Genomic DNA, 14,728 nt, shown 5'->3' on the forward strand with positions numbered 1-14,728 from the left:
GAAGGTCTTGAAAAAGGACAAACTAAGGGGCTGCACTAAGGCCAAATTCAAAACAAAATAGGATGATTTTGAACTGTGAATCATGGGATTATTCTCTAGTAAAGAATAAAAACAAGGATCTGGAAATTAGCTTAACCGGTCCCCTTTAAAGAGTAGTGCCACATTTTTATTTTTTAGCCTGACTTCCAGCATACATATTAGGGAAAATCTTAGGAGATTACTTCTACAGTAGCCCTTTAGTTTCTTTAGACAACGCTGTACCACTGTTACACTCAGAAAATGAGTGATTTTAATCTGCGTGCTGGGAGGTTAAGCTCTGAGAATTACAAAACCATTTTAATTGCAGTCTTTATAACCATTACAAGTTTGGTTCGATCATCTTCCAGGACTGCTGTTTTTGATTAGACAGAGTAACCCACATGTCTCCCATGTACTCTGTATACGCTCATCTTTATGCGTGAACATGTACTGTATGTACAGCGTACGTGCTTGTGCCCAGGTATCTTTAAACACATGTACCGGCTTGGATCTCATTGAGCTTTCCTGCCCCGTCTTTTGAAGAGGTTTTATAAAAAGCCACAGGAAACAGAGCGGAGAGGCTCAGAGGAGCATCCAGATCTCCGTCTGCAGTAAATCAGCAGGAGTCTGATGGCCGGCTTCGCCCTCCGCCCTGCCATCTGGAAAACATAGAGGGGGATGTCGCACCAGCAGGGCCAGCCGAGGAGGGAAAGAGGGGTCTCGAGAGCAGTGACATGCATTTCCTCTTTGCGGATCAGAATTACAGTTATGTTTATAGAGAAAGAAAGTCGGTTTCTAATACTTCCAGAGAATAAAGTTTACAGATGGTTGAGTTTATTTTCATTTCTGGTTGATTTTGCAAATAAGATTAAGGCAAATAGCTGCAAGTAATGTTTATATTAATCTGTTTCGGATGAAGTCGAGCATGGTGAAGGCAAATTCCCGACACCCGCCGACGTCTATTCTGCTGCTGGATTATGAATGTGGTTTTCCTATTCTGAAACAAATTTGTCAGACTGCACATTTGACAAATTTGAAAGCATAAAACTTTATGAATGAAATCCAGCAAACTATATTAGGACACAAATATAGCTCAAACAGTAGTTCCTGTTTTCTTACTCCGTCATCTAGGGGACCAAATACTTGTGTCAGTCTTTTTGTATTAAAAAAAACAGGTTAATGTTCTGGATGCAAAATTATGGATCCAACCCAACAACATAAAACATACTTAACAACTAAAAGCGACTCAGATATTAACGTTTTTATCAGCTCCAGTTTGGGACTACAGCCTGCACTCTGTTTGAGAGCAATAAAACTTCACTTAGTTGTAGTAATTTTGTGGTGTCATTAAGCCCAGAAAGTGCTGGAAAGCCAATCGATGAGAGACTCACTAAGGTATGACCACTAATATTTTTGTAACGCAGACGTATCGACATGTTTGATCAATATGCGTCTCAGAGGCTCTGGTGCAGAAAGAAGCGAGGGACCTCGGTGCAAAGCTCGAGTGAATGTGAAAAATAAATAAATGTGTGGGTGGTCGAGCACCAACTCTGCTGCACTTTTTTTTTTTTTTTTTGCATCACTAAATCCTGTTTCTTTCACACACCCCAACAATGCTGTTTTTCTCTCTTTTGTCTGTTTGTGCATCAGTTTTTAACCCACAGTCCTGCTTTCTTCTTCTACTCTGTGTTTATTTAGTGTAAGCTAAAATTATTTGCTTCCATAACAACCCAAATTTCCTCTTGAAAGTTTAGTTGAACTCTTCAGACAAAGCATCCAACACACAAAGTCCCACCGAGCAGAGCTCATGTGAACAGGAGTCTGTAATTTAGGTGATTAACATTTCATTCCAGGGGCGGCGCTGTGGCGAGCAGAGCGCCCGTCTCATGGCTTTCAGGAATTAAAGATGTCTGTAAGAAGAGGTTTATTTCATGTCAACAACTTTTTATCTGGCTTCCTTTTAATTCATGGCCTGCTTCACAAAACTGCCAGTGAATGAGACACAGGGGAGGAATAAAGAAACAGAGCGAAAGACGGGGAGGAGAAGCCAGAAGAAAAAGTAAAACCATTTTCATCTGATGTGCTCACACGGCCTCAAGCACCGCCTTCAAATGTGTTCATTAAACTCATATTAAACATATTAAGCACGTTTAGTCACAGTCTTATGGTTTTTTTGGATCCTTGATTGATCGGAACGCTGTTTTGATTTTATTATCCTAATCAGAGCTTCAGTTGTTGTGACAGTTTTGAATTCTGGTTCCTGTTTGGATTTCATTGTTTTTCTCCTGATGTGGAGTTTTAGTTTGTCATTATTCGAGCCTCTTGAGGAGCTGCCTCTTGGTTATTTTCTGTTTTATTGTGAAGGTTAGTTTTCAGTGGCGTCTCGTTGCAGTTTTACTATTTTCCCTCCTCTGTTATTGTCCATTCCTTGATAGTTTGTAACTGCCATTAATTGTTTCCTCCCTGTAAAATGTAGACACACTGGCTTTATGTATATAGGTCAACCAACCTTGACCCTGGTGGTGTTGTCCTCCTTTACCATGGTCCACTCCTCTCCGTCCATGCTGTGGCCCACCTTAAACCTCTTCATGAAGACGTTCCTGTCACGATGTTTTCCTCCTTGGATCACCACACCGGTCACCATCTTGTCCTGGCCCAGATCCACCTGTCAAGGAGTTAAAGTTACGGTATATTTACATAAATGAACCCTGTCACTTTGTAATAGATGGTAAAACACAAAAAAGGACTGGCTTGGATTGGTGCGGCTCAGTGGTTCCCACTCTGGGGACTGGGATCCCTGCAGTGGGCCTCAGGATAAGATTGTTTAGAACTTTGTTAGTCAAATGCAGATATTTTTTCTTGCCAGATGCTTCCCATCTGAGTGGGGAACAGGAAAAATAAACTGTATACTTTATTGTAGCCCCTTAACTGGCAAGGGCCCGGTGACGGGCCGTTTGTAGTCCCTTTTATATGGCAGGCTAGACCCTCCCGTTTTTATTGACACGTCATTCGGCCAATCATGTAACTGGCTGCACCAAATCACCTGACAAAGCTACGTGACGCCCTCTGAGTATTATTGGCTCTGGGAAACCCATTTCTTAACATTATTGGCCGAATGAGGTGTCAGTCAAAATGGGCGGGTCTAGCCTGCCATATAAATGCACTTCATTCGGCCCGCGGACCAGACGCAGCCGATTAATAGGCTATGAAATGGGTTTTTCAGAGCCAATAATAACCAGAAGGCGTTATGTAGTTTTTGTCAGGTGATTTTTTTGCTGCCAGTTAAGGGGTTAAATTATATACAAAAGCACTCAGGGCCATATGTAACTTGCGATGAGTGGTTACAAGCAGATATGTTTTTATTTCAAGGGGTCACCAGCCAGAAAGTTTGGGAAGCACTGTTAGAAATTATGAAATATTGTATTCCTGTAGTTAAGGATCTGTGATTGTGGCTGCTGGATATATAATTTCACTTTCTACTACTGTAAACACATAAAAGACACATAAAGTCATGATCTGGTCTTGACTGCTTGTTTCGGCTGTGTTTGTGAACCCACCTGTAGCCACTCATTTTTGAAAGGCTGCTTTGTCGACTGTCCGGTCCAGCCCGACCTTCCCGTCAATAAGCGGGCGTTCTCGGCCACCCAGCCCCGGTCAGCGTAGGAAGAGGCGCTTATCTGAGCATCTGCGATCTGGCCAGACACCATCCCCAACATCCCTGAACATGGGTAGTCTGTAAAGCAAGAGAAAGATGAAGAGAGAGCGAACAGTGGTTAGGAAACTTTTGAAAGGCGTAAAGTATGATAAGAAATGCCACAGCCATCATTATCTTGTCACTGCTTTAGTCAGCGGTTTTAGTTGTGAGGCCCTCTGGGTGCTGATGCAGTGTTTAAACAGGAGAGTAAAAATACCAAAGACTCATCTTTAATCCCTAGGATGAGTTTGTTTGAAGTGAAAGAAGGATTACAACTCTTAGCCTGTGTACAGTACTGCGCTGTGAAAGGAAAGCAAGGATTCACTTTACCTCAGGTTTATTCACATGGCAACAGTAACAGTCGCCTTCAGGCACTTTGAAGTGTAAAGTAAAGACCTCACACAATTTGGGAGAAAACCTCAACAATCAAATGATCCCCTGTCAGCAAGCACTTGCAATGGTGGGAAGGAAAAACTCCCTTTTAACAGGAAGAAACAAAAGCAGGCTCAGGGAGGGGCAGCCATCTGCCATATGACAAAACACAGATGACCATAATGCTGTGCTGCAGTGGTATACAGTATAGACATGCAGGGGTGAAAAGAGGTGCCTGGAGAAGACGTGGTCAGTATACCTAAGGGGTGTTCAGGGTCACCTGATCAAGCCCCAACTATGAGTGCTACCAAAAAAAAAAAAGAAGTTTTGAGTCTAATCTTTAAAGTAGAGAGGGTGTCTGTCTCCTGCATCTGAAATGTCAAACCTCTCTGATTTGGAGAGGTCTGACCCTCAGCAACAATTCTCCCTCTTTTACACGAGCACATCTCATAGCTTTTCTGTGGATTCAGGCACCGTTGGGATTTCAGGCTCAGACCGACTGCGTGATGTCGAGATCAGGGCGATGTGGGCTGTCACACCATCTGTTTCAGGACTCCTCGTTCTACTTGGTGCTAATTCTTTCTGACTCTGGCTGTAGGTTTGGGGTCAGTGTCATGCAACAGAATGAAAATGGAGCCAATCAGATAAGACATTATGTGATGGACAGGAACCCAAACATCCAAAGTGCCGAGATGTTTGTATTTTATGCTATAAGCAGTTTGTATGAGGATTAAGTTGTTACTGCTTGTCAGACTTTTTATGCTGTGTTAAGCTGATAAAGATCTTCTTTTTTTATTGCTGCTGCCACTACTGCTGTTACAATCAAGCCTGAATATCCTCCAAACTGTATAAGACAGCAGAGTTTTGTTCACAGGTTTGTTGTCAGGTATGAACGCGTATGCGCCTTCTATGTTACAATGGTAAGCATGATTTGTACTTTAGTACTATGCCCTCAAAAACAGGTTCAGACCCACATTAAAACCAAAAAACACTGCCTTCTTTGTGAGTGTCTGAACCCAAAGAAGGACAAAGCATTCATCAAGTTGCTGTGTAGTCTCTCAAGCACTGGTGAGATGATGAAAAATGATCCGAGATTTAAGAGGTCCTCAAGTTTGAAGAGTTACCAGACACCAAAACACTGCAAAGTTAATCTATCAGGACGAGGAGGAGGAAGCTGTCACAGTAAAAGTGATTTTATTTTTTCTTGATGAGCATGAGGGGTATAGCAGAAACTCTGCATTCAGGGTAAAAGGTAATTTACTCACATTACACACTCGACAGCACCTTGCCAGATGATACTGAGCCTCTGCATTTAGCACTCCACTGAAATAAATGAAGAGGCTGCATTATTCATGCAGAGCTAAAGTCGGTCTAAACAAAGCTTTCTTCCAATTCATAGAAGGCTCTGGATGTTTCACTCCGAATGCAGTCAAGTCAAGCTGAATTATTTTATTTATCTAAACCAAAATGACAAATTTGCCTCATTAAGCAAAACCCGATGTTGTGCGATTCAAATGGAGAAGGAAAGAAAAGTTTACTACTGCAAATCTGCCTCACGTCATCAGAGGTCAGGAGGCAGCTTGCAGCAGAATCTTGGCAACATGTTGGAGGTTTGAAGTCTCGTCTCATGGGCATTATGACACTGACAGAGTCACTGACGTGTGTGAAAAACCTGCGACCTTGAGGTTATGGTACAATCTGTTCAACAACCAGACCAGGCCGCCTTCTGTAACGCTGCTATTTTCAGCGTTTAAGTATTAGAGTATATTTTGGGATAATGACTAGATGAGCTTTCTTGGAATGTGAACTCTTAATAATACTTGCACAGCATGGTCTTAGTCATCGCATGCCAAGTTAAATCCATTATCCACAACAAGCTTGACTTAATATCCGGGCCCAAACAGTCATGATATTTGCACTTGACGAATGCTCCCACAGTTATGGCGTTTAACAACAACAGCTCTTGGGGATGTAAATTCTTCCACAGTGTGAAAATATGAAGCTACTCGGAGCCCCTTATGGAAATCTCCCACAGGGCTGCCTGTGTGTGTTTTGATGTTTCTGACCTTACGAGAACCAGATGTCCTCCCAGGGATGAAAACGATAACATGTATTTCATGTTTTTATCACTTCTTTAAATTGTGAAAATGTAGATAAAAATGCAGCTAAAAACTTTAGAGTTCTGCAGTAAACGATGCCTCTGGTTCAAGTGCATTACCTGCACATCTACACTTCCCAAACTGCATCACTATATCTCCCAAATCACCTGTCCAACACTCTACAGCCAGTTCTCCAATGAGTAAGAGCCTGATATCCAATTCATGAAGCCCTCCTACTGAGAATTGTTTGTAGCACATCAAGGACTGAGGTTTATGTAATGTTAGGGGATGAGTAATGAGGCACCATGATTTTTCCTCTGCTCCACTGTAATGAATAACGACATCCTTCTGTGGGAGTTTGTGCGCGCTTCGGAGGCAGTGATTATTTTAAATCAACAGAGAGCAGCAGGGGTTTCTCATCCACGAAACGAAAAGATGCTAGTTTGATTCATGATGAACAAAAGTGAGGAAAAGGAAGACGAAAGAGCTGTGGGAGAGAAGGATAAGCTGGTAAAACATTACTAATTTCTTTAAAGGCCTTTTGTTGTATTTTTGCAAGTGATGCAGTTCCACTGACGGTCTAGAAAAGAGAGACAGTCTCCCATCATAAAGTGCCAGCTTCACAGCAGAAAACAATCACGATTACAGCCTGTTACAAAAGACATTGTGGTCTTTGTCGACCTTCATCACAACCCTACCCTGGTAGATTTCTATATAATTGCATTAAAGCTTAAAAGTTATGCATTTTATGTCCTGGCTCCAAAACACGAAGGCCACGACAAACCAACGGATTGCAATGCCCATCTTATAATCCATCTTATAGAGACAGGCTAAGCTAAAATTTCAGCTCAGGTTTAGAGAAGAGAATATTTTGTCTATAATAATGGGGGGGGGGGGGGGGGGGGGGGGGGGGGGATGAGCATTAAAATTACATAAAACATCTAATAAAGTCATAAATCTTTCTTTTTGTGTTTGGGGAAAATGCTGAATATTTATTATATATTCCTGAGCATTGATAAAAATTATGCAGATTGTAAAGTGAGTTGAACATTTCTGTGCCTCTCCAGTGGTCATATACGTTTGGCTTACTATATTAGAAAATAAGAGAAAAAAAATAAGAAATCCAGTGAGTATTAGCAAATGCATACACTGCATATGTGTATGTCAGATTAGGGTGTGTGTGTGTGTGTGTGTGTATGTTACATTAAACTGTAGTAATCCCTGAGGAGATGGGGAAAGTTAATTAAGAAGAAAATGTCTGAATGAAATATGTAAAAACCCGGAATTCGGTGCTAACAGTATGCACCGGAGTACATAAATCTATGCATCAAGAGTTGAAGCTGGTCCCACATCAGTATGTACGAGTTTGTGTAGCATGTGCGCTCACCCGATGTTCTGCAGCCGTAGATCTCGAAGCGCATACAGATGCCTTGCTCCCAGGACATGGGGCGGATGCGAATGTAGCGAGCCAGAGTGGGTTTGGGAAGAGGGCTGCGAACTTCATCTGTGGGGTTGAAGTTCCCCTGAAAGATCTAAAAATAAGGGCACAGAAGAGCTTCTGTTACTTTATTCATAATTACCCCCTTCAGCCGGGTTGCTGCGATGACTGACGGGTTTAAAACTGTGCGAAATGTGTGGACTGTGTTTCAAGACTGTGTTCTGAGCATGACTTGGCAACTCTGGTAACATTAAAGAAATACACTAGAGTGATTTATGCACGTATTACAATTACTCCTAAATGAAGGGGTTTTTGTCAGGAGAAAGATTAAAGTGTGAGGCTGCAGGGCGATGGTCTTTAAATAGAAGGAGAGAACCTGGGAAAAACAGCTGTGTTGGCAGGAATGTTTACGGCTATTCATCACAATCACTACTAATCAGTACAACTATGTACTGTAACACTGTAAGTGTTTGCTACTCCCACCAAAGTGCAACTAAAGCTTCTGCTTTGGCTGCTACTGTCGCCACGATTAACAATAAAAAAAAAATTACTGTTCTTACCAATAATGCTACTGCTACTACAATAACACAGCAGCTGCTGCGTTTATAATTCCTCATCTGTTGCAGATGACTACAACACACTGTACTGATATTCTTGGTGCAACTGCCTGAGCTGCAAGCCTTGTGGTTATTTAGACCTTTAAGAACTGAGCTTTCAGTGTGTTTTTGCTTACCTTTAGCAGCAGGGTAACAAAGTGCTTGGCTCATATTGCATTAGCTCAGTAATTAGATTGTCCAAAAAAAAAAAAAGTCTTGGGAAGTCAAAGAACACATTAAGGAATCAGCTCACTTAATTTTCCACAATAAACCACAATGTTCAACTTGAGTCATACAAATCAGATTTAGTGTAGAACAGAGGAGGCGACACTTTGACATCTTATATTTGAAGCTACAGCCTCACACAGTGTTTGTCAGTGTGTTGCTTAAAGGGGACATATCATGCAAAATCCCCTTTTTTAGCCCTTAAATACATTTTTTTGTGTGTACTTTGAGTGTCTAGGAGTGCAGAAAATTTAAATTTATTCTCTCCTGGTGCTGTGTAGATATCTTTATATTCTTTTTGGGTCATAATTCTCGGCCTGTTCAGTTTTCTCTATTCCCTGTTATGTTTTCTTGTCTATTACGTCACAGTATTTGCTGTGGAACTGCAAAACAAGTTCATGGACTTCCGGCTAACCAATTTCGTGAATTTGCCATTTTTTGTCGCAGCGATTTTGTAGTCCAAGTTCAGTTATGCCAAAGTTGCAAGTAGATAAGTCAAAATATCCGGTTGTTGGGTGTGTTAACCCACACGATTCCTTACCCCCCCCCGCATCAGAGCCTTTTCGAAGTGCTTGTTTCTCTGCCGGTAAATAATCGTATGGCTGCTATCAAACTACAAAAATGGCCGAACGAGGTGGAGTGGAACGCTCTGCAACTTGGAGGGGGGCAGAGCTTGAAATCTCTCACTGACATTTAAAGAGACCGCACCAAAACGAGCTGCTCCACCACGCTTCAGAAAAGGTGTAAACGAGGGTTCTGTGGAGCTACAATAACGAGGAGTTCAGACCAAAGCATTGCAGTTCTACTTTATATAGACCACAAGTGAATGATTTACATATGAAAAGGAAGGATTTAAAAGCACGATATGTCCCCTTTAATGTCAGTCGCTAGAAGTTTACTTCTGCACCAACAACTTCCAGTGCCAGAATAAATTAATTCTGATTGTGTTAAGAAAAGTGAGATGCAAAGCAGACCCTCAGTACACACTTTAGATTAGGCATGCAGCCAGCTGCTGTAGCCTTGGAAAACATTGATTCAGCCATTTACCTCATTGATTAGAATGCAGGGTCCTTCATTACTTGTCAGCATTAGGCAGATGATCATTGTAACGGCACGCGCGACTCACCATTACCTTCTGTTTTGAGCCGTCCTTCACGGTGACCCAGTCCTCTCCATTGGAGCTCAGGTCCACTTTGTAGGAGCGAACGAAGTAGTGCTTCTTGGTCTCTTTTGAGATGGCGCCCTGCGTCCCGATGGCTTTGATGAACCTTAGGAACCCCAAGTCCACCTGGAGATATAAGAAAGGACAGGAAGTGATTAAAGCTGAGTAACCCCAGGGTTTAATTCTACAAAAGCAAAAAAAAGGTGGAAATTAAAATCTGATTAAGAAATATCAGTAACAGCTGAGCACAACATGTTGAGACCTGAAACTATTTTCATGTATAATCCACGGCTGATGCAGAGAGACACGAGAGCATTAACACACGAGTCAAAACTGTTAAAAAAGCTGAAAATTTGCATAAAAGGTTTGTCATGTATTAGATAAACAGTAATTAAAAGCAATCAGTAATATTGAAAAAACTATATTAAGTACACAAATGGTGGAAAATACTGCTAGCTGCATTAAAACCTAAATGCATCATGGATAAAAGGTTAAAATAGTTTAAACAGTCAGCTAACAGGAAAAAATATATCATATCTGTATTTATGATTACAGTATATAACAGAGGAATGGACTGATGATTGAAACGTTTAGCTAAATGTGAAATAGTTAGCTGGATAAGTGGCTGAAACCGCTTTAGAAGTGCTGCACAAACTGCTGGGTGAGTTGGCTAAAGTAAAAAGTAAAAAGTGTGGAGGACATCAGAGACAAAACGATTTCAGAAACGGAGATTAAACGAGTGGATTTGTGACAGAAAATCCAACAGCAGATGCTTTTCCAGCGAACAACAATTACTGTCAAAGAGCACTTAAGCAAGGAAATGAAAGCCTGCAGATCCACAAGTTCTGAGTCTTTTAGGCCTGATTTAACCTCAGTGCACTCAAGTGTAACATTGTGTTTCTTTAGGCACATCTTAAAGTGTCAAAATGTGCCTGCATCGAAATAAAGCGACTTGTTTTTTGCAGAAAAGAAGCATTTTCTGGAGGTTAGCTTCTGTATCTTGTAGGTCATCAGTGTGTATATTCATGTATGCTTTACATCAGAAGTGCAACAATGTCCTGTTCCATGTTTTACTTGAAGAATATGGGAAACAGGGACTCATTAATTATACTGTGATTCATCTGTAAGCAGACAGACCAGAGCAGAAAGCCGGAGAGACAGGCAGCCGCATTTGTTAATGCATAACCACGTATCAAAGCGCTTACAGAACCATTATGGTGTCACTTGTTTCTATGAGTAAAACGCTGACAAGTGTTATAAGTACTGAATACTCTCTTTAATCACTTTCTCCAAATATGCGCTGAATCCCAGTGAGAGAAGGTGCTGTCTTGTTTTAGTTGTTAAACCCAGAAGTGATTTCAGATTCTGATTGTTTCCTTCATTTATTGTTTGATTTAATTTGTCCGTGTTATGCACAATATGTCAGTTTTCTCATTAACAACAACTTCTGCATAAAGAGATGAGGGATGGTTCATGATACTGTATGTGATTTAGGTTTATGTGTATAATTCACATTAAAGAGTAAAAGAGTCTGTTTTCTGAGGTACTGAGGAGTGTGTGTGACTCATGCAGAACATGCCCGGCGGTGTGTGAGTGTTTGCACAAGCTCATGACCACTTTTATGGTTGTCAGTCTGCATTACTAATAACTAGTGTATGACCTGTGGGGTGATGGTAACATTTAAGGGTAAGAGGTTGAGTTAAACCAACAAATGAGAGCAAATAATGTCTAAATATGTAACTCAACCATATGTGGGATGGAGGGGGATGTCAGCTTGAAGGGAATCACTGCAGGCGCTACTCAGGCCTAAAAGACAGTTCAAGCCTGCTACTTGCACATGAAGTAAAGCTGCAAATGCAAAATACACTTAAACTAGAGAAAGATTTGTCAGGAAATATAAGCAGTACAATAAAGATCTCATTTTAGAAACCTTACTGGCTTCAGTCCACCTTAATTCCCTTTTTCTGACAATTAGACTCTTAAAAAGCTCAGCAGACCTCAGCTGTACGGCAGGGTGATTAGCAGTAACGATTTAAAAGAAAAAAAAGCATAATTTGCCCGGGACTTTCCCAGTTTGATTGTGAGGCTGAACTGACTAAAATCACTGTCATGAGTTAAATGATCCAGTTTAGTAAACAAAGTCTCAAGACAAACTTCCCAGAAATCCTGAAAATAGAACAGAACTTGAAAAGAAAATGATTCAATTTTGTTCGAGAATCTGCCACAAGGGGAGCATGTTGCTGTGTAACTCAATTTATTGTTAACTAGTGCAGTCTGGAACTACAATTTACAGGTGTCCTTAATATGCATGAAATAATGAAACTATAGTTTTGACAAGAGGGCAGCTAAGTTGAGAAGATAAGGTGCTAAAGGGAGGCTATGACATAGATTTCAACTTTGTTTCAGTTTGGTGTACAGGTTGCATAGTTTTGCAACTGAAGAGTATAAAAAAATACCCTGTTTACAACAGTGAGTAATAGAAAATTAAATGTCAAAACTCTGTAGGTACAGATTTGAGAGTCTCGGGGAAACACCGGTAACATAGAATAAATTAAAATATGAGAACGACTCATCCAAACGACTTCAGGATCAGCGCCGTGGTTACTACAGCACCCAGCAACACGTGCAACGAGCCTGAAGTGGATCAGATAAGCATCTGACGAGCTAAACGAAGAGCGGACAGAAGGACGGATACACAAAGATACTCAGATGCGATCGCCACACGTTTTACTCGATGATCAAAGCGAGTAACTCAAAGTGGAATCCATTGGCATCTCTTGGCAATACATTTCCCCCCATGTTTTTTTTCTTTATGAAATTATGATCTAAGGGCTAAAAAACAGATAGAAACACTTGTTCAGATGGCAGAAGCTTTTTTATCTCACTGCAGCAAAGCAGCGTCCAGAAACACGGCTGTTCAAAGTGCTGAAAAAGGAAAGGATAAAAAAGCAGATTAAGAAGTGATAGTTATCATCAAAGAGAGCGGCAGTGATAACAGAAAGCCTCACAGTAGTCTTTATATGTCCACACATACTAAGGCTTATCTTAAATTAAGATTATTTCACCAACACGGTATGCAGCTTTGCATAAGTTCCTCCAAACTTTATTACAGCGCGAAATGGAAACGATTTAAGCGCTTATTAAAGGAGGTGACTTTCTATTCGACTAACATTTAATTCCTCTTGAACTAAGTAGCTTGTTTGTTGAGTTTGTAAATTATCAGTTGCATACCAAAATACACTCAATGCTATATGCGGGATGCCTGTTATATAATTATATTACCATAGAGACACTGCAGCTGTGATATTGTACATGGGAAGGCCCCAGAAGCCAGGATTTGACTTCTCCCACTGTTGCCTTTTAAGGACAAGAGCAGAGAATAGCTTCCCACAGGTCTTTGTGGGCTCTGTAACTGACAGGGAGACCCCTGGGAAACGATACTTCGTGGGATTACTTGACGGCGCTCCCAGCTCTGTTCTCATCTAAATTCCCACGAGACGCCTCACCCACATACACTGTGCATACTGTATGTGACCGGAGAGGCTTTGCATAGCAGGTTTTGTTGTGAAATCACAAACAAGCTAGCGGATCTGTTCTGCTGTTAAGCAGCTGGGTTAAGAACTGACGGTAGGAGGTGAAATTTAGTCAAAAAAAAAGGTCAGCCTTAACTGGAAAAAATGTTTAATGCTACCGGTTTAAAAAATGCAAATTTTTAGGAAATGCATAATCCTAAAAGAGGTTTGCATCGTTTTCACAAAGCTCATCTCAGCTAATTGTTAAGAAATTGCTAGCGCTAAAAGGAGTTTAAAAATCTTCCACCGTGCTGGGTTTCACAGGCATTCCTGTATTTCTGGAGCTGCAGTTTTTATACTTAATGGACAATCACATATGAAGAAATTTATCATAGAATTTGCCACAACTGATCGCAGAACTATGCAGTCAATGGTGGGCTTTTTGTCCTTTAGAAGGGAGGAAGAACAACAAACTACAGTAGTTTACATTGGAGGGTATTTGGATTGATGGACAGCACAATCCCACAGCCTCCAACCATAAAACAAACATTTAATCGCATCTGGGACATTTTTTTTTTTAATACTTCCCTTTACTTTCTTTTTGATTGGACCTTTTCTGTTGCTGTTATTTGGCAAAAAGCAATTTGTTTTGTTTATGCACTGAAAGTACATGGTATGGTTTGGATTAAAATACACCCTTTCACAAGATTACGTGCACGCTAATAGGTAAACTACGTGCCCTGCAACAGTGATAACATCGGCAGAGCACTTTCACCCGTGGTCTCACCTGCATCCCTGAGGGACTCGTAATGAACTCCACCTGATGACCGCGCATGTCGAAGAATGATGCTAAAGGGACACCCAGTGCATTAAAATGAGATGCCTGCTGGCCCTGACCAACAAGTCTAACAACAATTTGGGGGAGCTGCTATTTCAAGTAAGTTGTAAGATCTATTACAAGTGTTGTTTCCATAATGTGCTACAGTTTCTTGCAGTGGAGAAAACAATATTCCATATAAGAGCTTTTATGGCAGTGGGAGAAAGGTCACCTAAGATTAAACAAAGTGTTTCAGGAAAAGATTCCGCATTTACAGTCATCCTTTGGCCAGCCATTGCTGTCATTACATCTTTTCTGCAGCGCCTGGTCATAACTCCATTCTCCAGACTTCCTCCATCAGGCGACTGAAGCTAATTGGTCTTCCATCTTCTAATTATTCAACACTTGGCAGTGCCTACCATTTATGCCACAGAAAATGGTCACACTTAGAGCTTTTTAATGAAGGGAACCAAATGCAGGAAGGGGGGACATAACTCGAGCTGAAGTGTGGCTAAATGAGATTGAACAGAAACAATGTTATTTCCTGCCAAAACAGGATACTGCTTTTAGAGTGATAGTGAAAGAGGGAGCCTCCATTACTCCATCCTCATCTGCATTTTTCAGTGTTTACTCAGGAGAGTGGAGGCCTGTAGTGACGCATGCCAGCAGAACAAAGTTTTCAGTTTTCAGATAATTACATGGTTGGGACACATCGTTTTAGTCTGATAATCAAACTCAGCTGACATTTTAATTTCATATATTCAACATAAGGTTTTGTCCATGTGGGTGAGGTCC

The 14,728-nt window shown here is 41.0% G+C and overlaps 1 protein-coding gene across 4 annotated transcripts in view; it reads right to left on the reverse strand.

Annotated features, from left to right (window-relative positions):
• The window catches only part of LOC115795750 (neuropilin-1a-like), a 91,511-nt gene that overhangs the window by 22,119 nt on the left and 54,664 nt on the right, over positions 1-14,728 (reverse strand). For 2 of the 4 annotated variants that reach the window (XM_030751812.1, XM_030751810.1), the window contains exons 7-10: positions 9,575-9,730; positions 7,571-7,715; positions 3,576-3,751; positions 2,528-2,683 (exon numbers count right to left, since the gene is read on the reverse strand). In XM_030751812.1, the coding sequence (XP_030607672.1) occupies positions 2,528-2,683; positions 3,576-3,751; positions 7,571-7,715; positions 9,575-9,730 (633 nt within the window). Of the gene's footprint in view, positions 1-2,527; positions 2,684-3,575; positions 3,752-7,570; positions 7,716-9,568; positions 9,731-14,728 lie in introns of all 4 variants that reach the window. The other 2 variants (XM_030751811.1, XM_030751809.1) reach the window with 1 other exon arrangement.

The sequence above is a fragment of the Archocentrus centrarchus genome, chromosome 17 (genome assembly GCF_007364275.1).
Source record: "Archocentrus centrarchus isolate MPI-CPG fArcCen1 chromosome 17, fArcCen1, whole genome shotgun sequence".
NCBI classification, from domain to species: Eukaryota; Metazoa; Chordata; class Actinopteri; order Cichliformes; family Cichlidae; genus Archocentrus; species Archocentrus centrarchus.